The 25,008-nt window shown below is 49.6% G+C and overlaps 1 protein-coding gene and 1 long non-coding RNA gene across 6 annotated transcripts in view; one reads left to right on the top strand and one right to left on the bottom strand.

Moving 5' to 3' along the window:
- On the bottom strand, positions 1-24,036 carry LOC110560878 (uncharacterized). 5 transcript variants are annotated; one of them, XR_009591562.1, is made up of 8 exons: positions 24,022-24,036; positions 20,962-21,317; positions 20,672-20,751; positions 20,129-20,241; positions 17,996-18,181; positions 14,239-14,392; positions 8,325-12,930; positions 3,953-7,291 (listed from the first exon to the last, which is right to left on the bottom strand). It is a non-coding gene; the product is annotated as an uncharacterized LOC110560878 (long non-coding RNA). The 5 variants fall into 5 exon arrangements; XR_009591560.1 differs by lacking the exons at positions 20,672-20,751; positions 20,962-21,317; positions 24,022-24,036 and having other exon boundaries at positions 1-4,693; positions 7,146-7,291; positions 20,129-20,424; XR_009591559.1 differs by lacking the exons at positions 20,672-20,751; positions 20,962-21,317; positions 24,022-24,036 and having other exon boundaries at positions 20,129-20,424.
- The window catches only part of Ctcfl (CCCTC-binding factor like), a 21,859-nt gene continuing 11,168 nt past the window's right edge, over positions 14,318-25,008 (top strand). Inside the window, exons 1-7 of the mRNA XM_021657019.2 lie at positions 14,318-14,875; positions 15,604-15,823; positions 17,895-18,065; positions 19,089-19,222; positions 22,579-22,699; positions 23,012-23,161; positions 24,725-24,885. Of these exons, the coding sequence (XP_021512694.1) occupies positions 14,318-14,875; positions 15,604-15,823; positions 17,895-18,065; positions 19,089-19,222; positions 22,579-22,699; positions 23,012-23,161; positions 24,725-24,885 (1,515 nt within the window). The remainder of the gene's footprint in view (positions 14,876-15,603; positions 15,824-17,894; positions 18,066-19,088; positions 19,223-22,578; positions 22,700-23,011; positions 23,162-24,724; positions 24,886-25,008) is intronic.

Below are 25,008 nucleotides of genomic sequence, written 5' to 3' on the forward strand. Positions count from 1 at the left end.
TTAACTTGGGTAGATTCTTTTAATTTTCTTTTCATTTTCACTTATCTACATCTTCTATCTGGAGTGAGGAGACATTTAAATGTTCACATCTTCCCAGAAAAGAGTCACACAAGTGGATAAAAGAATGTAGGTTGAGGAGCTGGAGAGATGGCTCAGAGGTTAAGAGAACTGGCTGCTCTTCCAGAGGTCCTGAGTTCAATTCCCAGCAATCACATGGTGGCTCCCAACCATCTGTAAGAAGATCTGGTATCCTCTTCTAGTGTGCAGGTGTACATGCAGGCAGAACATTGTATACATAATAAATAAATCTTAAGAAAAAATGTATTTTAAAAAAAGAATGTAGGTTGAGTCTTGAAAGTGATAACTGAAGGACAAGAAGCAGGAAGAGATTTACCTAGTTATAATCAATACTCTACACACCCCCAGAAGAGTCACCCACCTCAGAAATATTCCCAAAAACGTCTTTGCAATTCACAACTTAATAATTCTCTGCTTAATAACTGCTTAGTAACTCACTGGGTTGTTACCTGCCTTAAGGAAGCACACTCCAACTCTCTGTGTTTGTTTTGTTTGGTTTTATTATGTAAACTTCTGTTTAATCCATGTAGGTCTCCTGACTGAATTCTGTCCTTCAAGGGGACAAGTACCAAGAGATACAAACAGGGAGTAGCAGCACAGACCTTTAATTTCAGCACTTGGGAGGCAGAGACAGGTGCATCTCTGTGAGCTTGAGTCCAGCCTGATCTACAGAGCAAGTTCTAGGACAGCCAAGACTACACAGAGAAACCCTGTCTCAAAAAAACACACACACACAGAGAATTTCAAACAAACAAACAAAAGGCCATTAACATTAGCTGGGCACACATCTTTAATCTCAGAACTTGGGAGGCCAAGGCAAACAGATCTCTGAGTTTGAAGCCAACCTGGTTTACAGAGCAAGTTCCAGAACAGCCAGGAATACACAATGAAGTCCCAAGAGATACTCTCAGACTCAAGGTATGGAGTTGGGGCAAGCCTTCAAGACTAGACCTCACCACCCAGCCATTGTGAGACTGTATCTTTAGCAATAGCTACAAGGGGTGGGCATTTACTACCTTAGAGGCATGGTGCTTTTGGTTTTCAAGTAAGAAACTGGTCCCTTCTGGATGCCCCAGTGCCCTCTGTGTCTGGTTACCTCCCCACAGAGATCTGAAAGAAGCAGACATCTGAAACCCTGAGCTGGCAGCCAAGCTCTAAGCCAAGAGTCAACACCAAGATGACCCCCTCCCCCAGGCCCTCTGTGACATTGGTTGCCCTGTGACATTAACCCATGACCACAGGAGACTATTAAGGAAGCAGAATCACAGCCAGGCTCAGTGGCACAGGCCTGTCACCCAAGCTGTTATCTGGAAGCTGAGGAAGAGGAATCATGAGTTCACAGCCTGTGAGCTCCTATTTCAAAACAAAAGTTAAAAGAGGGCTGGGAAAGCTGGGCACAGTGGCGCATTCCTGTAATCCCAGCACTCAGGGAAGCAGAAGCAGGCATATCTCTGTGAGTTTGAGGCCAGCCTGGTCTACAAAACTAGTCCAGGACAGCCTACAGGCTACACAGAGAAACCCTGTCTCAAAAAATCAGACCAAAACAAAACAAGAGGTCTAGGAAGCAGCTCGGTGACAGGTTTGCCGGCCTTATGCGAGCACCTAGGTTCAGTCCTCAGTACAGGGGAAGGGAAAGAGAGCCCAGAGTCACACAAACAATAACACAGAAGCTGCCTTATAAATATCGCCAGGCTTGCGTGCAGCAGTTTTGCAGGGAGTAACCATTCTGAAAAACGTCCCCCCATAGATATAAGCCCCATGACAAATGCCCCCTCCCATCCCCGTGCCTTAAGGCTTTATTATCTAGAACAGATGCTGGTAGCTATTACATCTTTAACCCAGGCACCAACAATGCAAACTCAGAAGCGTTCCATCAAACGCAGATGAACGATGTGATGGCCCTAAGAACACGGGAGTCCTTGAAGCGTGTCCCTTCATCAGTTCTGCTAGCTCAACTGCCACAGTTCGCCCATCGGAACTCCACTCTCCAGCAAGCCCACTCCGCCCGGTGCTGTTCCCCCATTAGCAGCAGAAGCCACAAGCTAATTGGTTTCTGATCCACCAGTTCCTTGAATTTATCACTCAGGTCCCTCAAGAGGCTCCAGCCAGCCACGTTGTGGTCTTGTCTGGGCCCAGACGGAGACTTTGTCCCCCCTTTACTTGACAACCACGGTTAATTAGAAAATTACTTCTAAATTCATCTTTCAAAAACAAACTAAAGTCCAGGCTAATTGCTAACAGGCAGCTGAGTCCACAGCATCATGACCGATTGCTGGCAAGAAGCCAGAGGATATTCCTCAGAAGGAAGCAGGCCTGATAGAAAGTTCTAGCACAGATCAAAGGTGTGTGGGAGTAACGTTAGCAATGGAGGCCAGAGTCCTCTACCTTCATGTCTGCCCCACAGAGGTTCTGGAACAGCCAAGGTCATGGAGTCCCCCAGCCAACAGCTGGGAGGCCGCATTTAGGCGACTTCAAGCCGCCTCTTGGTTGCTGGGTGCTGCCTGGTGCCCTTCACTCTTGAGTGTCTTGGATGTGTCCAGCTCTTGGATGTGTGCCACCGATGAATGTCAGTCAGACGCCTTTAAGGCGGGGGGGGGTGAGGGGGAGATAACGACCAGGCCCTCTCCTCTTGAGTCTGAACCCTCAGGGAAGCTAGGAACTCAGAACGGAGGAACACACAGCACAGGTAGAGTAGAGGTGCCGGCTGGGAAGGCAAGGACACATGACACGGCGATCAGGTGTCCTTGGCCACGGGCTGAGGAAAGGTTTGTTCTAGGGACCTATGAGTGACATCTCTGAGAGAGGAAAAGGGCCAGAAGGTTGCAGTGGGAAAGAGGGGGACAAGACCCCCTAAGCTGCAGGCCAGGGCTGAGTGAGTTATACTTGGAGCGAGAGTAAAGTAACACAACAGGATGGGAGGAGTTGACATCCGGCCTCCTCCCGGGCCAGATTTTCAAATCCAACGCGCAGAGAGCGGCTTCCTTCGCCACCAGCCTTGGCTGTGTCAAGCAGTGAAAGCCCGCTGTCTTTGCACTCACGACACAGCCTAGGCTGGCAGCGAAGTTTCCCCCTCACAAAGAGTTTTAAAGATCTATTTTAATTTTTAAGTATGTGTATATGTCTGTGTCGGTATGTACATGTGTGAGCGCAGATACTTGCTGAGTCCCAAAGACGGTGTGGGGTCCCTGCTGCAGGAGTCACAGGTGGCTGTGAGTCATTCCCCATGGGCCCTAGAATCTTCTGGGAAAGCAGTACACACTCTTTCTTTTTTTTTTTATAAAAGTTTCCAAAGATTTATTATTATTTATACAGTATTCTGCCTGCATCTGCAGGCAAGAAGAGGACACCAGATCTCACTATAGATGGTTATGAGCCACCATGTGGTTGCTGCGAATCGAACTCAGGAACTTTGGGAGAACAGCCAGTGCTCTTAACCTCTGAGTCATCTCTCCAGCCCAAGTATACACTCTTCACCACTGAGCTATCTCTTCTATCCAAAGAAATTTCTAAAATGCTCCCCTGGCTTACATTCCTCCAGCGTTCTCCTGCCAAACCCAAGCCTTTTCCTAAGGTCCATGCTTACAGGAGCTAGACCTTGTGTCTTCTCCAACCTCCTACGGGCTCTGAGGTGGGAAGGAGGCAGGGGCATGCATTCAGCACTCTCAGGTGGCCAAGCTGACATGGGAGGGTAATTTACGGGGTCCTTAAAGTAGTTTTAGAGGTTGATTCATAAAAAGAGACAGGTGCTTATCCACGAAGTAACCCCCATGGTGTGTGTGTGTGTGTTTGTGGGTGGGTGTGTGTGTGTGTGCACTCACATACATACCAATGTCGGTCCTTGAGTACTGGAGAAAGATGGCCACAATCAGATGTCTTAGGGCTTATTAAAATTTTTCTTGTAGGAGGCTGGGGAGATGGCTCAGCCAATAAAACACTTGTCATACAAGCAGGAGAACCTGAGTTCAAACTCACAGCCACATTTAAAAAGCCAGGTATGGCGGCATCCTTGTAAGCTCAGCACAAGGTAGGTAGATAAGCAAATCCCTAGAGCTCTGTGCTTCTCCTAGCCTATACTACTTCACAGCAGTGTGAGTCTTATGTGGGGAGTGTCCCTGAGGAGGTCAGAGTTCTGATCTACCCCTAACAACACAACCTAGCGCTTGGAACTGAAATTGCCAGAGGCTGTCTTGCTGTTCCTGTCCCGAAATTTGTGCCCTGCTGGGAGTGGGCAGCTAGTGGGACAATGACCTGGATCCCCCAAGTCAGGACTGATCAAGGTGATAGAAATCACAAAGGCCAACAGGCCGTTCCAGAGTGCTGGCCTGGAGAGGGCTGGGTGGTGAGAACAGCACACACAGTGCTGGACCTGGACTTAGCTCTGTAGTCAGTCTAGGTAGAGGCCAGGTACCCAGCACACTATGTCCATCCCATATCCCCAGGGGGTAAACCAAGGCAGCAGACCCCAGCATCCCGCCGGCAGGCTCCAGAGCACTGCACACTGTTAATCATTAAAGTTGCCACAACACCCGCTCGACAAAAGCAACGACTTAATGAATGACTAAAGCACTTCCAAGTGTCACCACTCAGCTTCCTCCTGCTCTTCGGATTCTGGAACCTAGAACGGAAAAATGAGGGTCAGCGAACAAACATCCAGAGCACAGGTCGCCTGCAGCTGATCACACCGGATCAGCTCCACCGGTCTCTTGCTCCGTTGGCAAGAACATTTGACCTTCTTTTAAGTTGTCACCAGTTTTAAACTGGGGTGACTTGACTTGTGCACCCAGAAACACCTGAAGCACCCCTCTCCTGCTACAGTCTACTGGACCCAAAACTGAGTGTTACCATGAACAACACTCTGCCCCCCTTCATCCAAAGACAGTGACTTGCCTGGTCCCCCAGAGAAGCTACTTCAAGATCTTTATCTTAGATTTAGAAGTACATCATTTAGCCACAGCACAGGCTCCTTTGTGGCGTCACGTTTAACCAAGCAATGCAACTAAGGACTGAGGACACCCCACCGCCCCACCCCCATGCTGCAAGGGGAAGGGGATCAGACCAGAGGGGCCCAGGGGTTCTCTACGTGCATGAGTGGGGTTCTCTACATACACCCTGGCTCTAGCCTTGAAATGAACCTCAGACAATGTCCGCCCCTGCAGAAACTGGGCCCCCAGTGACTGCGTGGAGCAGAATGACTTTGGAGTAAGCGTCCTCGGGATTAAAATCAGCACGGTCTCCACCAGTGGCAGCCTGGTCTAGGGTTCTAGTACTGGCACCTCAGGCCCTCGGGTCCAGACGAGACAGGTGGAGGCCTCCCACCGGAGTCTGTGAAAGCAGCCAGTGTTCTCCTAAGACCTCAGCCAGGTCCTAGGAGGGTCAGAACCTCGAGTCCTTCACTGGGATCGAGGAAGAGAGTGAAGGTGGGCGGGGCAGTGTGACACAAGCTTTGCAGGACTGATCTGCATCCTGACTGCCAGAGATCCTGCACACAAGTGTGTGTATACATGCACACACCTCACACACTCCCCTGAGCCTGTGTCAGCCTTGTGTGTCCCACTTACAGGAGCCAATCAGAGCAGTGTGTTAGCTAACACACTGTACCTAGTGTCCTGTCTTCCCTTGCCCTGGCCTCTCTCCCCTTTTCTACACACACACACACACACACACACACACACACACACACACGCACAGACACACTGAGAGAGAGAGAAATAAGCTGATATGTCCCTCTTCCTCCTCTTCTGTTTCTTTTTGAGACAGGGCCTTGTGTGGCCCAGACTGGCCTGGAACTTGCCATGTGCCAGAGAATGACCTTGAACTTCAGATCCTCCTGTCTCCACCTCCTGCATGCTGGGATCACAGGTGTGTACTATCACATCTGGCTTGCACCCTACTAGTGATGGGAGCCAGGGGCTTGTGCAAGCTAAGCAAGTACTTAACTAAGCCACATCTGAAAGCCCACCTGGGCAGTGTCAAAATTGGGACAATCATATTGCCAAGAAAAGTGCAGAGGGGAGCTGAACTGAGCCACTCTTTCCTTGGGAGGTGTGGCCAGGCTCAGCTGTCTTCTGGACCTTTCTTTTCTTCCCGACTTCTTGGCAAGCTCTCACAAGAGGAAGCCAGACAAAAGGCTGTTTGCTGTCCTGAGAGAATCTATGTCCTGCAACCCTTTATCCTCCTGAATGTGTCCTTCACAAGAGGTGAATTCTCTCTCTCCCCTCCCCCTTCCCAGACTGGGGCTTAGTATTCTCCTCTGCAACTGACTTTGGAACTCGTGTCCATAAAAAGCCAAAGGTGCCTTCAGGAGCTAAGTGGTTAAGAACACTGGTTGCTCTTTCAGAGGACCTGGGTTCGATTCCCAGCATCCACTCACACAGCTTCTCATAACTATCTATAACTCCATTTTCATGGAATCCTGTGCCCTCTTCTGGACTCTGTGGGCAGACACACAATTAGTATACAGACATACATGCAGGCAAAACATCCACACACATGAAAAAAAAAGTGAAGGGCGTTTTCAGCAACAGAGGTTGGCTAAGAATGTTCTGGCAGCTTCTCCCTGGGAACCAGATTTCACACTGTTTGATTAGAGTATACAGTCTTATAACTTTTACAAGTCTGGCAGTTAACGTTTTAAGGTGCATATTACATTCAGCTAATATAATACACTCCATTAAGAGTACAGAGAAGCCAGACCACCACACAGTCCTCACAAACATGAAGCCTCCGAACCAGGAGAAGCCAGTGGAGTAGTTTCCTGGTAGAGCCCTTACCTACCAAGTGAAAAGTCCTAGACTCATCCCTAGTGCTGAGGGGGGGGGGGTTGGGAAAAGCTACTCAGAACCAGATTGCAGACAGCTGCATTCCTGAGCTAGGTTTACACCTGTGATCTCAGCATAAGGGAGGCTGGGGCAGAAGGATTAGGTGTTCAAGGCCATCCTGGATGACAGAGCAAGCTCTTGTCTCAAATGAACCAAAACAAAACCAGAAAAGGTGATTGTTCCTGTCTCTTCTTGGGCGTGCTTTCTTGGTAAACATCTGAAGACTATCTCCTGCACTTAGATACTCACCTGGCACAGGAGTGGCACACGTGTCACCCGGATGTTACTGCCAACAGAGTAGGAAAATTCCATCTTCTTGAGAAATGCCACTTGCTGTTCCTGAAGCACTGAGGCCGCCCACAACAGAATGGGGGGTTCTACTTTACTTCAGGGGCCTTTGAGAAGACAGGCAGTCAAAGATTTGCAGAAGATAAAAAGGGCCAGCCTTGATGCTCTGGAGACCAGACTCTTCCGTGTTGGAAGGAGAATCTGGAGCAGAGTCCTCCAGGGGACATCAGGCCTGAGGGCTTCGGGAGAAACAAGGCGCAGTGTGGAAGGGCTGACCATGTGGCAATCATGAAGCCCAAATGAAGAGAGGGTGGGCATCAGCTCTGAAGGCTACGAAGGGGCTCTGCCTGGAGCATGATGGAATGTGGAGGGGGTAGCATGGTGCTGGCCAGATCTGGGTGGGAGCTAAGAAGGTGGGGTTGGGGGCCCAGACTCTGGACGGATTGCTGAGGTAGGTCCATTTGCTGAATAGATGCTGTTGCAAGAAAAGGAGCATGTACAAAGATTTCCACTGAGGATAGGGGAAGCCCGGAATATGGCAGGATTCAGGGTGAGGAAGGGAGGAAGAACTCTGCTTTGGGCAGGCTGTGCTTGCACCTTAGAGGAACATGAGCAAGCTGGGGGTTTGGAGCCCCAACAGAAGCCACCCATGCGGTGTTCGGAAATCACCAAGAAAAACACTGAGATCCCCAAGGGAGAGGCTGTGGAGGCCAATGCAAGGAGCAAACAATGGGCCCTGCTTAGGGTTGGGGGTAAAGGGGGAGGTTGGCAAGGAAAGCAGGAAGCAGGTTGGGAGTCTGAGATAGCCCCAAGGAGAGAACTGGGGGCCTCGGGCATTCAGATGCAAGTTGCACAAGTATCTTTCTGCTCAAGCTGGAGAGCTCTGGGAACATACATGCACCTTGTGGACATCTAGAGAATTGGTGAGGAGGGTCGCATCCTTCCTCCGGACTCTGGGGGCAGTCCCCTCCTTTGCTTTTTGTAAAAAGTTTCTAGAGTCCTCTTTCCTTGCTTTCAGCCCATCCCCCACCTCCAAAGCTTGGTGCACATTCTGAAACTCTCTTTTTCCATTCCTTTGGTTCCATCTTCTGACCGTGATGTCCCACCCCCACCCCATCCCCCAATTCAAGATACTCTCACCTCAAAGTCCTTACAGCACACCTCATTCTTTCTTTGTACCAGTCAAAGGCAAATGGGGATTGCTTCAGCATCCCGGCATGATCCCCTTCAGCACCCCTATACTGAAACTTTCTATCAGGTGTGGGCTGGAAAACCCCTCTCAAGGCTGCTTATCAGCAGGGTCTATCAGGCTGAATTTAACAGAGCTTTTCTTCTCCAGCTGTCAACAGGATAACATGGAGACTTTACCAGTGAAGTTCTGGAAAGTTCTGGAAACCAGAGACACTTTTATGTAACAGTTCCTCCTGTGCACCGCCTCTTCAACTCACGAACTTTCTGGTTTTGAGAATCTGTTGCTTTGTCTGTCCCCAAAGTCCCCATGAGCGTCCAAGTGCAAGGCAGTGCTGAGTTGCCCATGAAGTCAGTACATTCCCTCCATGTCCATGTCAAAGTTCAAAGTATAATGGCAGGTATTAAAAACAATGCTTGCCCAACAGGCCACTGACACGTGCCAACGCAATCACTCCTGGGCAATTGGCTGAAATCAGAGTGACCTCAGGAACATTTTGGACAAAAGCTATTTGGTTTTGTTTTGTTTGGTTTGGTACAAATTATCTTCGACACTTAGAAGGATCAAATTTTCCATGGAAGTGTAGATTAAGTAATAATCTTCACACCCATTGCTAATTCAGCTTCAAAGCAACAAGAAATAGATACAGAAGTGACAAACCATGCAGGAGAAAATTGGGGAGTTTGATCTCCAGTCCCCATGTGACAAAATAACAGCCAATGTGCCAACTCTTTCTGTAGACACTAGCAGGTGATGAAAGCTGCACACACAGTCTGGGCAGTTCTGTAAGAGCCCCAGCCCACACAGCTGCCTCCTCGGGTGTTTAATTCTCTTTCCAGCTTTTACATAGCCTAAGTCCATCTTGGGAAATGGTACACACAGGTCCAAGGTGGAAGTGCTGGATGACAGAGCTCCCCTCATAAAAGCCTTCTGGGTACCCACTTTCCAACGATAAAGGCCCTTAAAGCATACCCCAGGGTCACTACTAATGCCAAACAAACAGCTGTTGGACGAAGTCAAAAGCACTGGAAGGTTTCACCACTATATGGTAATAAAAACATACCCACCATGACATCCTGTAAACTTGTAAGATATGCAGATTATATGCAAATCATATGCAGCCTTCATATGGGTTAGCAAGGTGGCAAGAAGGAATCATAAAAAGCTAGAGGACTATCTCTAGGGCTGGTCTTCTCCAGCAATAGCTGCCAGGGCCAGTCAGGTAAAGGTGCCAGAGATCCCTGCCCACCTAGAGCTTTCTACTCACCCCACACAGCATAGATAGGGACCATACACGCATACACATGGCTATCACATGCAAATATATTTTTGTATAACACATGCAAATACGAACTTGAATTTTCACCAGCAGGTATACATTTGCATATCATGTGCAGCTGTGTTTGCATATCATGCGTATATTTTTTCTTACCTTAATTACAATGTATATTAAAATGAGTGTGTTAAATTAAATATAATGTTTAGGGACATTAAACATACTTTTATATAATATTCTTAGCAGCAGAAACAAGTAAATATTACCTAGTGTTTAAGACAAAGATGCTGTGGGGTGTCTAAAGGGAGGCAGAGGCAGGAGGATTTCTGTGAGTCTGAGGCCAGCCTGGTCTACAGAGCAAGTTCCAGGACAGCTAGGGCTTTATGGGGGTGTGAGTACAAACTGGGGTCACACCTCACTGTGCTAAAGTTCCTGAGTTTTCAGGCCCACCAGCAGAAAACCAGCACAGCTTTTAGAGGTGCCCCCTTCCAAATACCGTCTCCAGGACTACAAGCAAAATCAGAACAGGGAGGGCTTGTCCCACCTCCATCTTTGGGGCCTCTCTTCAGCTCCTTCTTCCTTCTTCCCAGTTCAGTGTTGTGGATGTAAACATGTTTTTGTTTGGGTCCCAGGTGTGGGACTGATTCAGATAGTCCAAGCAGCAGACAGTTTGCCTCGTGCAGGCTTGAAGGGGAGCTCCTTGCAGGCTCAGAGGGGAGATCCTTGCCAGCTGCAAATAGTTTAAATCTGAGGACCCTGGAGAGAGAATAAACGCCAGAGCCCAGAGAGTGTGGCACAGGTAGAAAGAGCAAGGCTGCTCCTGCTTCCCCCTTGCTGCTCCTGGTTGCTGTTGTCAAACAAGAGGTTTTAGATCTCCTAAAACAAGGACTGGACTGGCTCCAAGGAACCCGACAACCCTAACCAGCAGGAAGCAACTAAGAAAGAAAATTGCGCCCCCTCTCCCACTAACCCTTTCTCTCTCCGACTTGGTGGTGGGGTGTTGGAAGGCATTGGGGTGGAGTAGGGAGAAAAAAAGATATAATAAATGTAAATGAAAGTTTTTTTTTTCCCCAAAAGTATGCTAACAGTTCAGCTTTCTCCTTTTATGAAATTCCCACTCTGCTCCTCTCGGTCTACCTCATTTCCCTTCCCACATCCCTCCTCTCACTGGCCTATGTCTCATTCATATATCTATATCTATCTATACCTATATCTGCACTTGAGCTTGAGTACACTGGCACAAACCAGTAATTTCAGCATCCAAGAAGTAGAGACAGGAGGCTCACCAGTTCAAGGTCATCCTCAGGTACATGACCATCTTGGGCTACATGAAACCTTATCTCAAAAGAGAGAGCAGGATGGAGAAATGGCTCATAGACTAAGAACACTTTTTGATATTGCAGAGGATCCAGGTTCAGTTTTCAGCACCCACATGGCACCTCACAAACATCCCTAATTCCAGTTCCAGGGATTCTGAAGACCCTCTCTGGTCTCCCCAGACACTAGACATACACAGGTGCACATATATACATGCAGACAAAATGCATACACAAAATAAAATGAATATTTTTTAAGCAATAAAAAAGCAAGGAGAAAAAACAAAGGTGAAGGAAAAAAAAAATAATTTTCTCTTCTCCTCATATAGGTTCCAGGGATCAAACTTCTATAAGAAGGCTTGGTAACAAGCCCTTTACCTGCTGGGCCATTTTGCTGCCCCCTGGAGCCATTTAGAAGAATGGAAAGCAAGCTAGGCCAGGCGGTAAACGCTTATAATCCTAGCACAGGGAACTGAGGCAGGAAGATAGAGAAATTCAGGGCTAGCCTAGGCTACACAGCAAGAACTCCGTGAAAAAACAAACAAATGCAACAGCCTCTGGCATATCTCAGTGGTGGAGCCCTTGTTTAGCATGAACCTGGGGTCCACGCCTCAAAAATGTAAGTTTTCTGAATGTGGAAGGACACCCCTATAATCCCAGAACCAGGGGGACTGAAGTAGGATTTAGCACCTTAAGCCAGCCTGGTCTACATGCGACTCTCTCAAAACAACAAGCAGACAAAGAGAAAATCCTGAGTGAACCACAGAAAGGGTTAGGCTGCCTCAGGTTCTTCCCACCACTTGGAGACCCTGACTCAAAATAAATAATTAATGAAAAACAATAATGAAAAAAATAGTTCAGCTGGGCCATAGTCGAGAGAGAGTTGCAGTGGAGTTTTTAATTATTTTTTTTAATTTCAACATCAATCTATAATGTATATCCTAAGAAAATCCTCTAGCTGCAAAATTACCCATGAAGACCCCGAACAAGTGCATACTGTTCAAGCAGAAAAAGTCATCTAAGTGATTCTTTTAAAAAGTTCTTACGGCACTCTTCACTAGGCTCTCCAAATATTTATCTTCCCAGCTCAAGTTCCAGCACTCGCATGCACACACACACACACACACACACACACACACACACACGAGAGACTCATAACACACACAAACACACCACACACACAGACACACTCCACCCACACAAATCTCAGATGTGAGGAGAAAGCCTAAGAATCTAACTCATGAATGGTATGAGAATTTCTGATAAAATTGTCTTGAGCACTATTAGAATTTAAAAAAAAAAAATCTTTGAGTGTATAACATATGCAAAAGAGACAAACAGCTCTGAGGAAGTGCTGGGGGAACAGGTTAAGAGAGAAAGCATCCGTGTAGACGTGGAAAAACTCCTTGGCTGCAGATACGAGGGAGGTCCACACCCAGGTGTGTTAGGGAGTGTGTTTGAATCAAGACTATGAAAACCGGGTAGGTCACTTTTTTTTTTTTAAAGCCTGTTCCTCAAACTGTGTGCTCTCCTTTGAGACTTACCCCAACATACAAATGTGTTTATTCACAACCAGCAAACTAGATTACAATTTTGAAATGTGCTAAATGTTAAGAGCCCTACCTTTACAGCGGTAAAGCAAAACACCTAGCTGTGGAAATGCAAGAAAAAAAAAAACTCCAACGATTGTGAGGGGTTCTGAGGGAAGGTCCTGTTGACCTTGGGGTTTGCACTGCCACACCATCACCCCCCAATTTCCATTCTCTTTTCCATCCACTTCACTTCACCACCTACCTGCCCACAAAGAATGCTTCTATTGGGAACATTATCAAGTGGAAAGACCTGAAAGGGACCTATGGTCCCACGGAGGTCCAGGCCTCCTGGCATGTGCCTCCAGCCTTCCATCTCTGAGCGTCTGCCCTGGCTCCACCTGTCCGATGGCACCCGGAGCTGCTTGAGTAAAGGCTGCAGGTGGGTTGAAGATGAACACAAGGTCGAAGACGACACATTTGAGGCCCGCTGATTTATTTTTTTAAGATATGTTTTACAACTTTCCAATATTCCAAAATTTCAATGGAATTTCCTTGTCTCCATCCATCTCCCTCTGGCCTCCCTAGTTCCTTCTGTCTCCCCTCACAGCGCCTGTATCACTCCTGTGCCCACGAGGTTTGTGGCCCTCCACCTTACATCGCAAGATTCCTTCGGAACCCCATTCTGCCACCCAGCACCCCCTACACACAGGCCTCCTCACCTTTTGCAGGACTGTGCTCTGAAGCACTGACCTTGTCGGTACTCCCATGGTCTCCAGGTCGGCTTCCCTCCACCTCCTCCTTTGTTACTTTAGTGTCCCCTCTAGACCTCTCCTTGACCTTCCTGCCCATCATCTACCACTATGCCTCCAGCGCCCCCTTCAGGACCACTCCTCCCTGTCCGTCATCCCCACTCCCCACCCCTCTCCTCAGCCCCCGACTCCAGAGACCCCTTTAGGACTCCATCTTTTCCTACCTGTCCATCATCCATCCCCAAGGACTCCAGCACACCTCACCCCAAGTCTCCCATCTTTTTTTTTTCCCCTCTGTCCATCATCCCTCAGAACTCCCCGCCCTCCTCAGGACTCCATCTTTTTCTCTCTGTCCCTCAACCCCACCCAGGACTCCAGCGCCCCCTGGGGGTCCAGGGCGGCCTTTCTCCCATCTCCTCCGCTTGGCTCCACCTCTTCCCGCCCGCGCCTGCACACGGCTCTCCTAGCGGAGGTGGCAGCCTCAGCTGCAGAACAAAGAGCCACTTAGCACGAGGTGGCAAGGTGGCGGCCACTCAGTCGACGGCCTAGGTCCTGCCCCCGTGGTGAGAACCTGAGGTGCCTTAGCCTCCTGGGGAGCACAAAGGGGCGTGGGCATAGCTGTGGGGTGAGGCTGGGTGGAGCGGAACGGGCGGGGCGCGAACGTGGAGGTGGGGAGGCGGGCGGGGAGCCGGGGGAGCCGTGTGCACATGGCCGCCAAGAGCCACGAGGCCAAAGGAGACATTGCCCTGTCCTGAAGACCTCGGGTGTCCTACGGGGTTAATGAGGGTGAGCCTGTGGGGAACCGTGCGCTGGTCCCCCATTTTGCTCAGCCCTGACCATGCCAGAGCAGATCACCCCCAAGCTGGGACTTAGAATGTTGGGTTATAACCTAAGTCCCGCTGGAGACTTTTGCAGCGGTTGGGGGTGAGATGGAGACATAGTCTCACTATGGAGCCCAAACTGGCCTGGAATGTTGCCCCCCTTTTTCTCACCTCGATCAAGGTCCGCAGGCGTCAGCCGTTCTGCACCCTGTAAAGATTGCACGCTCTCTTTCCGTCAGGGCACGTCACCATGGCTGCCGCTGAGGTCCCTAACCCTTCTGAGCACTTCACCCAAATCAAAGAGCAGAAGTTCAAGCCTGGAGACCTAGAGGAGGAAAAAGAGGAAGGTGGGATACAAGGGGTGGAAGCCCAGGAGGGTGCTGTCACGGTGGAGGCCGAAAGCAGCTGCCAGTTTCTGGATGCCGGGCCCCAGAAAGAGCATTCCGAGCTGCCTCTGTGGGTGCCGGCCGAGAGCGACAGGCGGATCCTGACCCTGCAGACCTTACGCCTGGTGTCCCAGGATGTACACCTGCAGGGGCTGGGGTGGCTGAGCGTGCCGCACTCTGAGGAGCTTCCAGTGATAATACCGCAGGCCGAAGGCACGCTGCAGTTGCCGTCCCTGCTGTGGCTGGACCAGGAGCCCCAGCTCAGCCTTCAGCACTGCGTAACCGTCAGCATCCCGGAGGAGCTCTACCCACCGGAGGAGCTGGAGCTGATGCGTTTTCACCTGCTGCGGGAGAATGTGCCGGTGGCCGAGGACGACCAAGAGTTAAAGCCAGACTTGGGTGAAAGCCCAGTCCTGATGAAGGTATGGTTCAGTCTTACACACCAAAGACTTGTGGGAGAGAGAAAAGTAAAGTTTTTCTTAGATTGAGGCTTTGTGCGATCTTAGGTATAGACAAAATATTTTGAAGTTGGAAAATAAAATACAGTAAAGTAATGAGCGACTCGCTATGGCTGGCTATCAATATAGATATATCTTATATATATAAGATAAAGCACAGATAAAGCACAGATAAAGCACACAAATGTGTGTGTGAAGAGTTTTAAAAGTTACAGGAAGCAATGTTATTAATATAAGGTACATTGTATTTTTTTTTTAATATTATGACCTTGATATGTAGCTCAGTTCATTTGGTGCTTGCCTGGCATGCATGAAGCCTGGGTTTAATCCCCAGTACCTTATAAACCTGGCTTGGTGGCTCACCACGGTGATTCTGGCATTCAGGAGGTGGAGACAGGAGGATTCGAAGTTCAGGTTCACCCTCGGGTACATAGTGAGTTTAAGGCTGGCTTGACTACCTGAGACCCTGCCCCCCCCCAAAAAAAAAACCCAAACAAACAAAATGACATAGATGGAGTCACCACAGAAACCCTGGCGCTAGATTAACCATGGCTTAATAGCAAGCGTTCAATGGCCATAAGCGGTCTTATGCGCTTGCTCTTCCTTCAGTGTTCTGCAGTTTGCCAGCATGAAGAATTTTATCAGATTGTAATTACCCATGTTGCCTCTAATTGCTCATTTTTACTTATCAGTTTGCGGATGAACAGGACCAACTGTTGCCAGAGGGAGGACCAGATAAGAAAGGAGAGGAGAGATTCCTCTTTGTGGAAATGAAACCAAAAGATGAAGGGAAAGACGAAATTGTCGTGACCATTTCCCACCTAAGCGTGGAAGAACAGCAAGATCAGCCAGAGACAAAGCAGACAAGTGTGCCAAAAGCCAATGCCACAAAGCCTCGAAGGAAGACCAAGGGTAGGCTGGTCAGCTCACATGATGCGCGGGGAAGCCCCTGCCCCTTTGTGGGAAGGTGGCAATTATTGAAGTTTGAAGTGTTGACTTTTAATTAAATTTGTATTTTTTATATTAATTACAGTTTATTTACTTTGTATCCCAGCTGTAGCCCCCTCCCTCATTTCCTCCCAATCCCACCCCCCATCTCCTCCCTGCCCCTCTCTAAGTCCACTGATAGGGGAGGTTCTCCTCCCCTTCCATCTGACCCTAGCTTATCAGGGCTCACCAGGACTAGCTGCAATGTCCTCCTCTGTGGCCTAGCTAGGCCGCTCCTCCCACAGGGGATGGGGAGGTCAAAGAGCCAGCCATTGAGTTCATGCCAGAGACAGTCCCTGTTCCCCTTACTAGGGAACCCACTTGGTTACTGAGCTGCCATGGGCTACGAAGTGTTGACTTTTAAACGTTTCTTTCAGAACATCAGGAGATGGAAGAAACTTTAAACTGGTGTTCTATATTGGAAATCAAATGGTTTTGTTTTTTGTTTTTTGTTTTTTTCATTTTGCACACAGACGTTTTAAAAGCTGTGTTTAAATGTTCCAAAAAGCATTGTGCACGTAAATTACAGGCTGGCCCTGGGCTCTGCTTTCTGGCTTGAAGCTCCTTGCGGGAGGGGGGGGTGTCCAGGTAATTAGAGAGCAGGGCATCGAGCACTGTGGAAGAGCAAGCACTAGAGAATGGGAGCAGGGGCCCTTCCAGCAGAAGGCTAGAGGCCAGGAAAGAGGACCAAGCCAAGTTGGGGGCCAGGAGAATGACGCCAGGCTAGAAGCTGGGGTGGAGGGTCAAGACAGCAGAAGGAGTGGCCTTCATGTGGACATCCATGGCTCTGTCAGAGGATCTCAGTGATGGCACGCAGGCAGGGGCCCCATTATAATACTGTAACAGACAGCAGCCCACAGCAAGAATTTGACTCTCAGAGTGATTTAATGGGCTGCTATTTCAAAGTAATTTCTCTCTTATTTAAATCAAGACATTTTATCCCATTATCTCAATTTCTAGTTGACTTTTTAAAAGTTCTGTCTGACTGGCATGTGGCTCAGCAGTTTCTCAGCATGGATGAGACTTTGAGTTCCTTCCCAAGTCCGGCAAGAATAAAAAACAAAAAACAAACTAAAAAAGCCACTAAAAAAGCCATTCCATGACAGCACAAAGTATCTTTCTCTCCTGTTGCCCATGGCCAGGGTAGGGAAGGCAGTACGGTGACTCAGTTTACAAAGGGACCAGCCACCCTGCCAACACTTCAGTTCCCTTGCATGTGGCCAGGGTCATTCCTGCAGGTTTCTGCCTCTGGAGGTGGAGGTTCGGCTCTTCGCCTTATGGTAACTTCCCATACAGTCATGAGACTAGAGCCCCAAATGTATCTTCTAGCTTATTTCCTAGTTTTTAATATATTTGTAATCCCACCTAACCATCACCACTCTAATTTCAAAACATTTTTATCACCCAATCTATCTCTGTCACTTTATTACCTTTCATCCCTGGCCTCCAGGCCCTGGGAGCCACCAATATACTTTTTTTTGGTCTGGACATATGGAATAGTATGTCCATAATAATACTTACAAACCATGTGCCCTCTGGGTCTTTACTCTTTCAGTTAGTTACTTTCAGGGTTCATCCATAATGCAGCATATTTAACATTTTCTTTTTAGCACCTAAAATTGATTTATGTTTAATTTATTTATATGTATGCATGTATTTATTGGGTACCACCTGTGTGCAGTGCTGACAGAGGCCAGAAGGGGGCACCATATACCCTGGACCTGGAGTCGCAGGTGTTTTTGAGTCCCATTCTTCTCCATTCTGCACAACAGGGAAGATGGATGAGGGACTTAGACAGCCCTGTTGTGGAAAACAGAAGCTGTGTATTTCCTAACAAGATGCTCTTCATCGAGAATGGGGTGTCCTGAGCTTCTGAGACATCTCATTGCCCTGAACAGCATGAAGCTAAAGAAGTCACATCGGCCTTTACTGGAGCTGCTGGAACCGCTCAAGGAAGATCTTTCCAGATGCGTCAGGGTGTGTCCTCTCCCTACAGGGCCCCCCCGAATCTTCCAGTGCGACGCCTGCCCTTTCACTTCTTCCAAATTCTCGAGTTTCACTCGTCACGTAAAAATCCACAGCAATGAGAGGCCTCACCTGTGCCACCTGTGTCTGAAGGCTTTCCGCACCGTCACCCTCCTCCGGAACCACGTCAACACCCACACAGGTGAGGCACCCGGGGCGGCCTTCCTTCTCAGCGAGGTGCAGGGGAAAGCCAGCGAGTTCTCTCTCCACCCGGGGCTTCGCCATCTGCCATCTTTGTTACTGATGGTCAACCTTAGTCTAAAGAGAAGGTGCCAGAAGCCAGGTGTGGGGCTCAGTAGTACGGCACTTGCCTAGCACATGAAGGATTTTGGGCTCTGTCCCCGGCACTGCACAAATGCAGGAAAATTGCAGAAGAAGCAACTCCAACATTTAAGTAATTTTCCTTTCAGTATGTGGTTTGAACAGTTTTTGTCGGTCTTCTCTTACCATCTGCTAACGTCTCCTTTCATGTGCACTGAGAACGAACCAAAGGGTCTCAAGCATACTAGGCAAGTGCTCCACCCACTGGGCTAGCCCCACCCTTTTTCTTTTTCTTTTGAGAGGTCTAAGTTGCCCAGGCTAGCCTGGAACTTATGATGCTTCTGTCGCAGCCCTCTGAGCAGAAAGGATGATGGGCCTGGACTAACAGACCCAGCTCATTGATCTGTCAATTTCCTGTTGCTGTTGATTCTGGTTTTTAATATCAATGTATTAATTAAACTTTATCAGAAGCATTTGGACCTTGCCCTCCAATGAGAAGGGGGTTTCATTGTGCATTCATTTATGCTTCGTTTTGCATCTTTTTTTTTTTTATGTTTTGTTTTTGTTTTGGAAACAGGGTGTTACTTGCAGCTTGGGCTGATCTCTGACCACTGATCCTCCTGCCGCAGCCTTCTGAGTTCTGGGGTTACAAGCCTGCCACACCATTCCCAGCTTCGTTTTGTCTCCCCACCACCACCAACTCCCACCCTCCAACGCCTTCTTGAATTTCAGCTAAAAGCACTGACTGTTACCCAGAACGCTGTCTTGTACATTGTGATATTTATAGTTCAAAGAACTTCTTAATTGCTGAAGCCTTCCAGACTGCCATTTCAAAGCCAGAAAGTCACTGGAAGTTTTTGCAGTTGGGTCTTGTTTGAAAAGTGTAAACCACGTGCTTTTTCAGGAACCAGGCCCTACAAGTGCTCAGACTGCGACATGGCATTTGTCACCAGCGGAGAACTGGCCCGGCACAGGCGTTACAAACACACCCATGAGAAGCCTTTCAAGTGCTCCGTGTGCAAGTACGCCAGCGTTGAGGTGAGGCCCCCCTCCCCCGCCCCACAGTCAGCCCTGAGCAACTGTGAGGTGTCGCCACCCTGAGGGACGCCATTTGACAGGAGTGCTGGGGACAGAACCTGGGTCTTCTGCAAGGGCTATGCATGCTCTTAACTGCTGAGCCATCTCTTTGCCCACACCCCCCCACAACAATATTTAAAAGTGTGTAGACTGTAGAGATTAGCTATGGTTAAGAAATAACGCTGGGGCTGGAGAGATGGTCAGCAGTTATGAGCACCGGCTGCTCTTGCGGAGGACCTAGCTTTGGCTCCCAGCACCCACATGGTAGCTTCCAACCGTCTGTAACTCCAGCTCCAAGGGATGCCCTCTTCAGCCTCTGGACACCAGTCGTGCACGTAGGGCACAGACATAAGTAAGCAAGACACTTATATGCACAACATAAAAATTTAAAAACTAAAGAGAGAGAGAGCCCTCAGACTGGCTAAAAAGCCCTTTCCAGGGTTTTACATCACAGTTGGGGCCACAAATCAGAATGTCTCCCCTATCAGAGAGCTTGGGAATTTGGCCTGAGACATTTGAGCTTTGCCCCGACCCCACCTGGACAGACAGAGCTCCTGGCTTGAAGATGTAACCCTGTCCACACGTGCTGGACCACCAGCTACTTCAGTGGGGTTTAGCTGCACGCTCTGCTCTCGTGGCCACTAGGTGGTGTGTGCGTGTGTGTGTGTGTGTGTGTGTGTGTGTGTGTGTGTGTGTGTGTGTGTTGTATGTGGCACTGAGGTTTGGACTCAGGGTCTCAAACTGCTCTGCCTCTGAGCTATGTCCTCAGCGATTTCTTTTGAGACAGAGCCTCACTAAGTTGCTCAGGCTGCCTTTGAACTCACCCTGCAAGCCCCAAAACAGGCCTTGCACTTGAAATGTTCCTACCTCAGCAAAAACAAAGGCCGTGTGTGGCATCTCCTTTTCAGGTCCATTTTCTAGCAGTCCATGTCCAAGGTTCTGCTTCGTGTGAGGAAGCTGGCTGCATCCCGGCGGTGAGCCTGGCATAGGAGGGTTAAACAGGGACTTCTGACAGGAACTAAGCTAAAGGGGACGGCGAAAGCTTAACCTCGGCAATGACGCAAGTGTGTTTCATAAACTGGGGTATTTCACAGGCAGGTCAGAATTCCATTCCAAGAACCTCTTTCTGCTGTGGCTATTTTTAAAAAGAGCTTTCCTGTCTAAGGCAAAGGTTGTGGCAGCAATGTGAGGGTGCAGAAGCTGTCCTGCATGGAAGCACCGAGGCTCTGAGACCCTGCCCAGTAGCAGAGAGTCCATGAAGCCCAGGGATGGCCCATGGGGCACTGACCTCTATGCTACCACCACTATTTGATGGTGCTTGATGGCTAGCATTGAGAAAGGGTGATGGGCTGTATGTACCCTTCCTGCCCTACCCTTTTATTCCTGAGCAAGAAAGTGGATTAGACATACCAGTTTCTTAGGCTTTTGCATCCTGTTGAGCCCCTTGGAGGCAAGTTGAAGGCCTCCCTGGGCTGCACTGTGGTGCCAGCCTGCACAAATAAAACGTAAAAAGAGGGCTGGAGTTGGAGCTCAGTGGTAGAGCATTTGTCTACCTCAGGAAAACACACAGAGACATCCTATGTTGCCACCTTTGATCTCCTACTACTTGCTTTGTTGAACCCTGAACCCTCCCACACTGCAGTGTTAAAAGTTCTTTTTCTTTGCTTTCCATGATTCCCATATTATTATTACCTCCTCACCTTCTTCCTTCTCCTCTTCTTCTTCCTCTTTTTGACACAGGGTTTCTCTGTGTAGCTCTAGCTTTTCTGGAATTCACGTTGTAGACCAGTCTGGCCTCAAATGCACATTGATCTGCCTGCCTTTCCTCCTGACTGCTGGGATTAAAGGCGGGCGCCACACCAGCCTGGCTTCAGTATTCTTTAAAAAGTAGTTGTTCATCTTGGGTCTTAGTTTTCACTTGAAGCCTTCCTCTGTTCCTAGAGAGTCTTCTGGCCTAGGTGTGCATTCTGCATTCTAGGGAAGTGGTCCATGTAGTCTTTCTGAGTTTGTAAGCAGGGCTGACGTTGATTCCAGGGCCCCTCCGGTCCTGATGGCCCTGATCCCCGGGAAACACGGAGAAGGGTTTGCAGTGAACTCGTGGTCTCAGAATGTCCCAGAGGACAGCCAAGCACACCGCCCCGGGGAATGGCAAGTCCCATGCTGTTTCCTTTTTAATGGCCTCCAAACCCTGATAGAGTTTCTTCTCTTCCACTTACAACTTCCCTCTTTGCTACTTTTGTGTGTTTGAGGTGGCATCTGGTCTAGTACTCACTCTGTAGCCTTGGCTGACTTGGGAACTCACTGTGCAGACCAGGCTGACCTCAAACCCACAGTTCCCCTTGCCTCTGCCTCCTGGGTAAGCAAGGCCAGCATTGAGGAGGGGAAGGCCACAGGATTGCTGCCCGCCCAAGGCCAGGCTGAACTACAGATGAGTCCCTGTCTCTAAAACAACAAAAACATTTGTAAAAAAAGCCAGTAGCACACAGAAACACAGTTCGTGGCCAGGGGGCCACCTCTGTCTTGAACATCCCTCTGGCCCCTGAGGACTCTGCAGTTCGGGTGCCTCGAGCTGGCCCTCCATGTAGCTATGAGTGGGGTTCCCACTTTGGAAAGCTTTTCCGGCTTGTGTGCTTACAAGCAACTTAGACTTTACTGCTGGAAGCGGGCAAGGCCTTAGAAATGAAGATAGAAACCCACTCAGCGCTGAGGAGAGCGCTCTGCTCCATTGTAATGTGAAATTTAGTGTAGACGTCCCTGACCACTGCTCATTAACCCCAAAAGACCTTGTACACACAGCCAGTGACAAAATTAATCAGCAGCAGACAGGGCAGTTCTGTTTTATGTGTTCCTGAGGTCTGGTTAACTTAAATTTTTTCCTTTTGTTTTTTGTTTTGAGACAGGGTCTCTGTAGCTCAGGTTAGCCTTGGGTTCACTATATGACCCAGGATATTCTCCAACTTGCAGCAATCCTCTTGCCTTAGCTTCTTCAAAGTTGGAATTGCAAGCATGTACTAACCATTCCTGTTTTTTCTCTGTCTCTGTCTCTGTCTCTGTCTCTCTCTCTCTCTCTCTCTCTCTCTCTCTCTCTCTCTCTCCCCTTTCTGTTTTTTTTGGGGGGGGGCAGTATGAGACAAGGCCTCCTGATATCGCCTTAATGGGTCTTGAACTACAACAATCCCCCTTCCTCTGCTTCCCGAGTGCTGGGTTGCAGGCATGAGCTGCCGTGCAAGCTTCACTGCTCTCTTGTGAAGTCGGTTAACTGAAGCCCTGACCACCCTCAGGTTCCCAGCTCAGTAACCCTCTCCCACACATCCTAGGCAAGCAAGCTGAAGCGCCACATTCGCTCCCATACGGGGGAGCGCCCCTTCCAGTGCTGCCAGTGTGAGTATGCCAGCAAGGACAGCTACAAGCTGAAGCGCCATATGCGGACCCACTCAGGTGAGAGCCAGGTGTACACACCCAGTGACAGCCAATCACCTGCTCAGTTGGTTGCCTAGGTAAAGACTGTGCATGCACAGGTCTCCTGCCATCCACAGTCTCATGCACCCACTGTGAGCTGCTGAGGGACCACCAGTGCCAGGGAGTGCACGTGCGGGCCCTGGGACCCTGCTGCCAGGCTTGCCTTCCTAGTCCTATGCCGCTGAGGCTGAGACCCACAGAGAGGAGAGGCCCCAGCACACAGGTCCCTTGGGAAGGCCTGGGGCTCACAGGGAAGCCACACTCCGGAGTCACTTGTTGTTCACGTCACAGGCGAGAAACCTTATGAGTGCTCCACCTGCCATGCCCGCTTCACCCAGAGCGGGACCATGAAGACCCATATGGCCCAGAAGCACGGCGAAAACGTGCCCAAATACAAGTGCCCCCATTGTGCCACCACCATCGGGAGGAAGAGCGACCTACGTGAGTGTCTGTTTTAACCGTGTCCCCTTGGCCTCCCAAGGCCTGCAGACCTGCAAAGCCCACCCAACTCCTGAAGCTCTGGCTGGGCCTGGGAAGCTTCTCTAGAGATCAGTTTTTACAGCGGTCCTGTACCGCCCTCTGGTGGCTGATCTGGGTAAAGTGCTGTTCAGAAGGTGGCCCGCCCAGTCCTGGGGTGGTCCACATACAGGTATGATGGAATCCATGGGTGTCATTTTATCTCGTGTTAGACTTGCCCTCAGACATGAGGATCCTGAGACTGAAGGATACAGAGAATGTTTCTGCTAGGGGAGGTGGTCATGATGGCCTGGATGCCAAAAGGCAAGCGCCTTAGAAGCTCAGCTCTGACCCTGTTCCGTCCTCAGCCTGCCCCGTGCCCACACTGCTGGAAGCTAAGAGTATAGAAGCGATCCTGAGACAGGGTTCGCCCTCAGGAACTCGCTTCAGTAAGAGGCAGGCTGGGACACAAAATCTGGCTTCTCCTGTGGTGATCCCTGGCGACGCAGGATACCTGGGAGCAGAGATTTGCGTGGGCGACCTGGCATGTGCTTGGGAGCCTTCAGTGAGGGGAGGGAAGCCGTAGGCATAGGAGGAGGGATCTGAGGAGGGCAGGAAGCTATGGAGGGCAGAACATATTTAGGGCAAGGAGCTATCAAGGCCAGAGAGCTGGCAAGAGAGCCAGTTCCCTTAGTCTCCATGGCCTCCCAACTCATTCTCCCCCCCTTCCCAAAATTATGATGTTACAAGAGACAGTAAATCAGCAAAATAAGTCCTCCCAGTTGCCTTGGAAAATTCCAGGGATTTTGGAAATGTTCCTACAGGGGTAGAGGTATTTGACCAACCTTGACTTTGGTCTGGAACATTTCGTCAGTGCTGCCTTTGTCCCTGGAGTGCCACAAAGCATTTCGCACCGAGGACCTGTTAGGACAAAAGGGCTGCTAGCCAGTTGCCAAGTACAGCCTGCTTGTCACGGGCCAGAGGTGACGGCTCTGCGGCCTCTGTAGGGGAGCTGTGGGGATACTTGCTTTTCCTCTCCCTGTTAAGAAGGAGGTGCTCTGCCAGCTCTGAAGTCAGGAGGTACAGGGTGCTCCTCCATGGTACTGCTGTCTTCTGTCCAGCCTCGCCTAGGCCTGAGGCTTACCCAGTGAAGAGCTTCCTAGACGGCATGCCCAGCATGCACCTCACTCCGGTCATGGGGACAAAGGGACCTGGAACCCAGGCAGGACAACAGTCACGGTTCTGTTACAGAAAACCCCTCAGCCCTGCCCCGAACCCCCTGCACTGGGCTAAGTTTCTCAAGGTCCATGGCCAACCTTCTCTAGCTTTGAAGCTCCTGATTAGCTCCCTCGCATCGTGTTGGGATGGGCGGAGGGGGGCATTTGTGCCTTGGGGGACACTCACCTGGACCTGGAGGCACTCTGTCATCCCTGAGGGGCCAAGCGAGTGTGGTGGAGGAGCCCTTAAGGGAGAGGCTGCAACACCCAGAACTTCCGCCCTGCCCAGAAAGTGCCCGGATGTTCACGGTGCCTCCTGTGGCCCTTCCAGGTGTCCATCTGCAAAACCTGCACAGCCACAGCCCCGAGGAGATCAAGTGCCGATACTGTCCCGCTGGCTTCCATGAGCGCTACGCCCTCATTCAGCACCAGAGGACCCATAAGAACGAGAAGAAGTTCAAGTGCAAGCAGTGTGATTACGCTTGCAAGCAGGTACTGTGTGTGATGCTGATGCGGTGCGAACACTTGTGACCACTCACGCAAGCTGCTAGGGCGTGTGAGCCAAGCGTGCGAGTATACAGGACAGCGGGAAACAGTCATTCTTAAGAAAGGGGC

This window comes from Meriones unguiculatus, chromosome 4, assembly GCF_030254825.1.
Source record: "Meriones unguiculatus strain TT.TT164.6M chromosome 4, Bangor_MerUng_6.1, whole genome shotgun sequence".
In the NCBI taxonomy this organism is placed as follows: Eukaryota; Metazoa; Chordata; class Mammalia; order Rodentia; family Muridae; genus Meriones; species Meriones unguiculatus.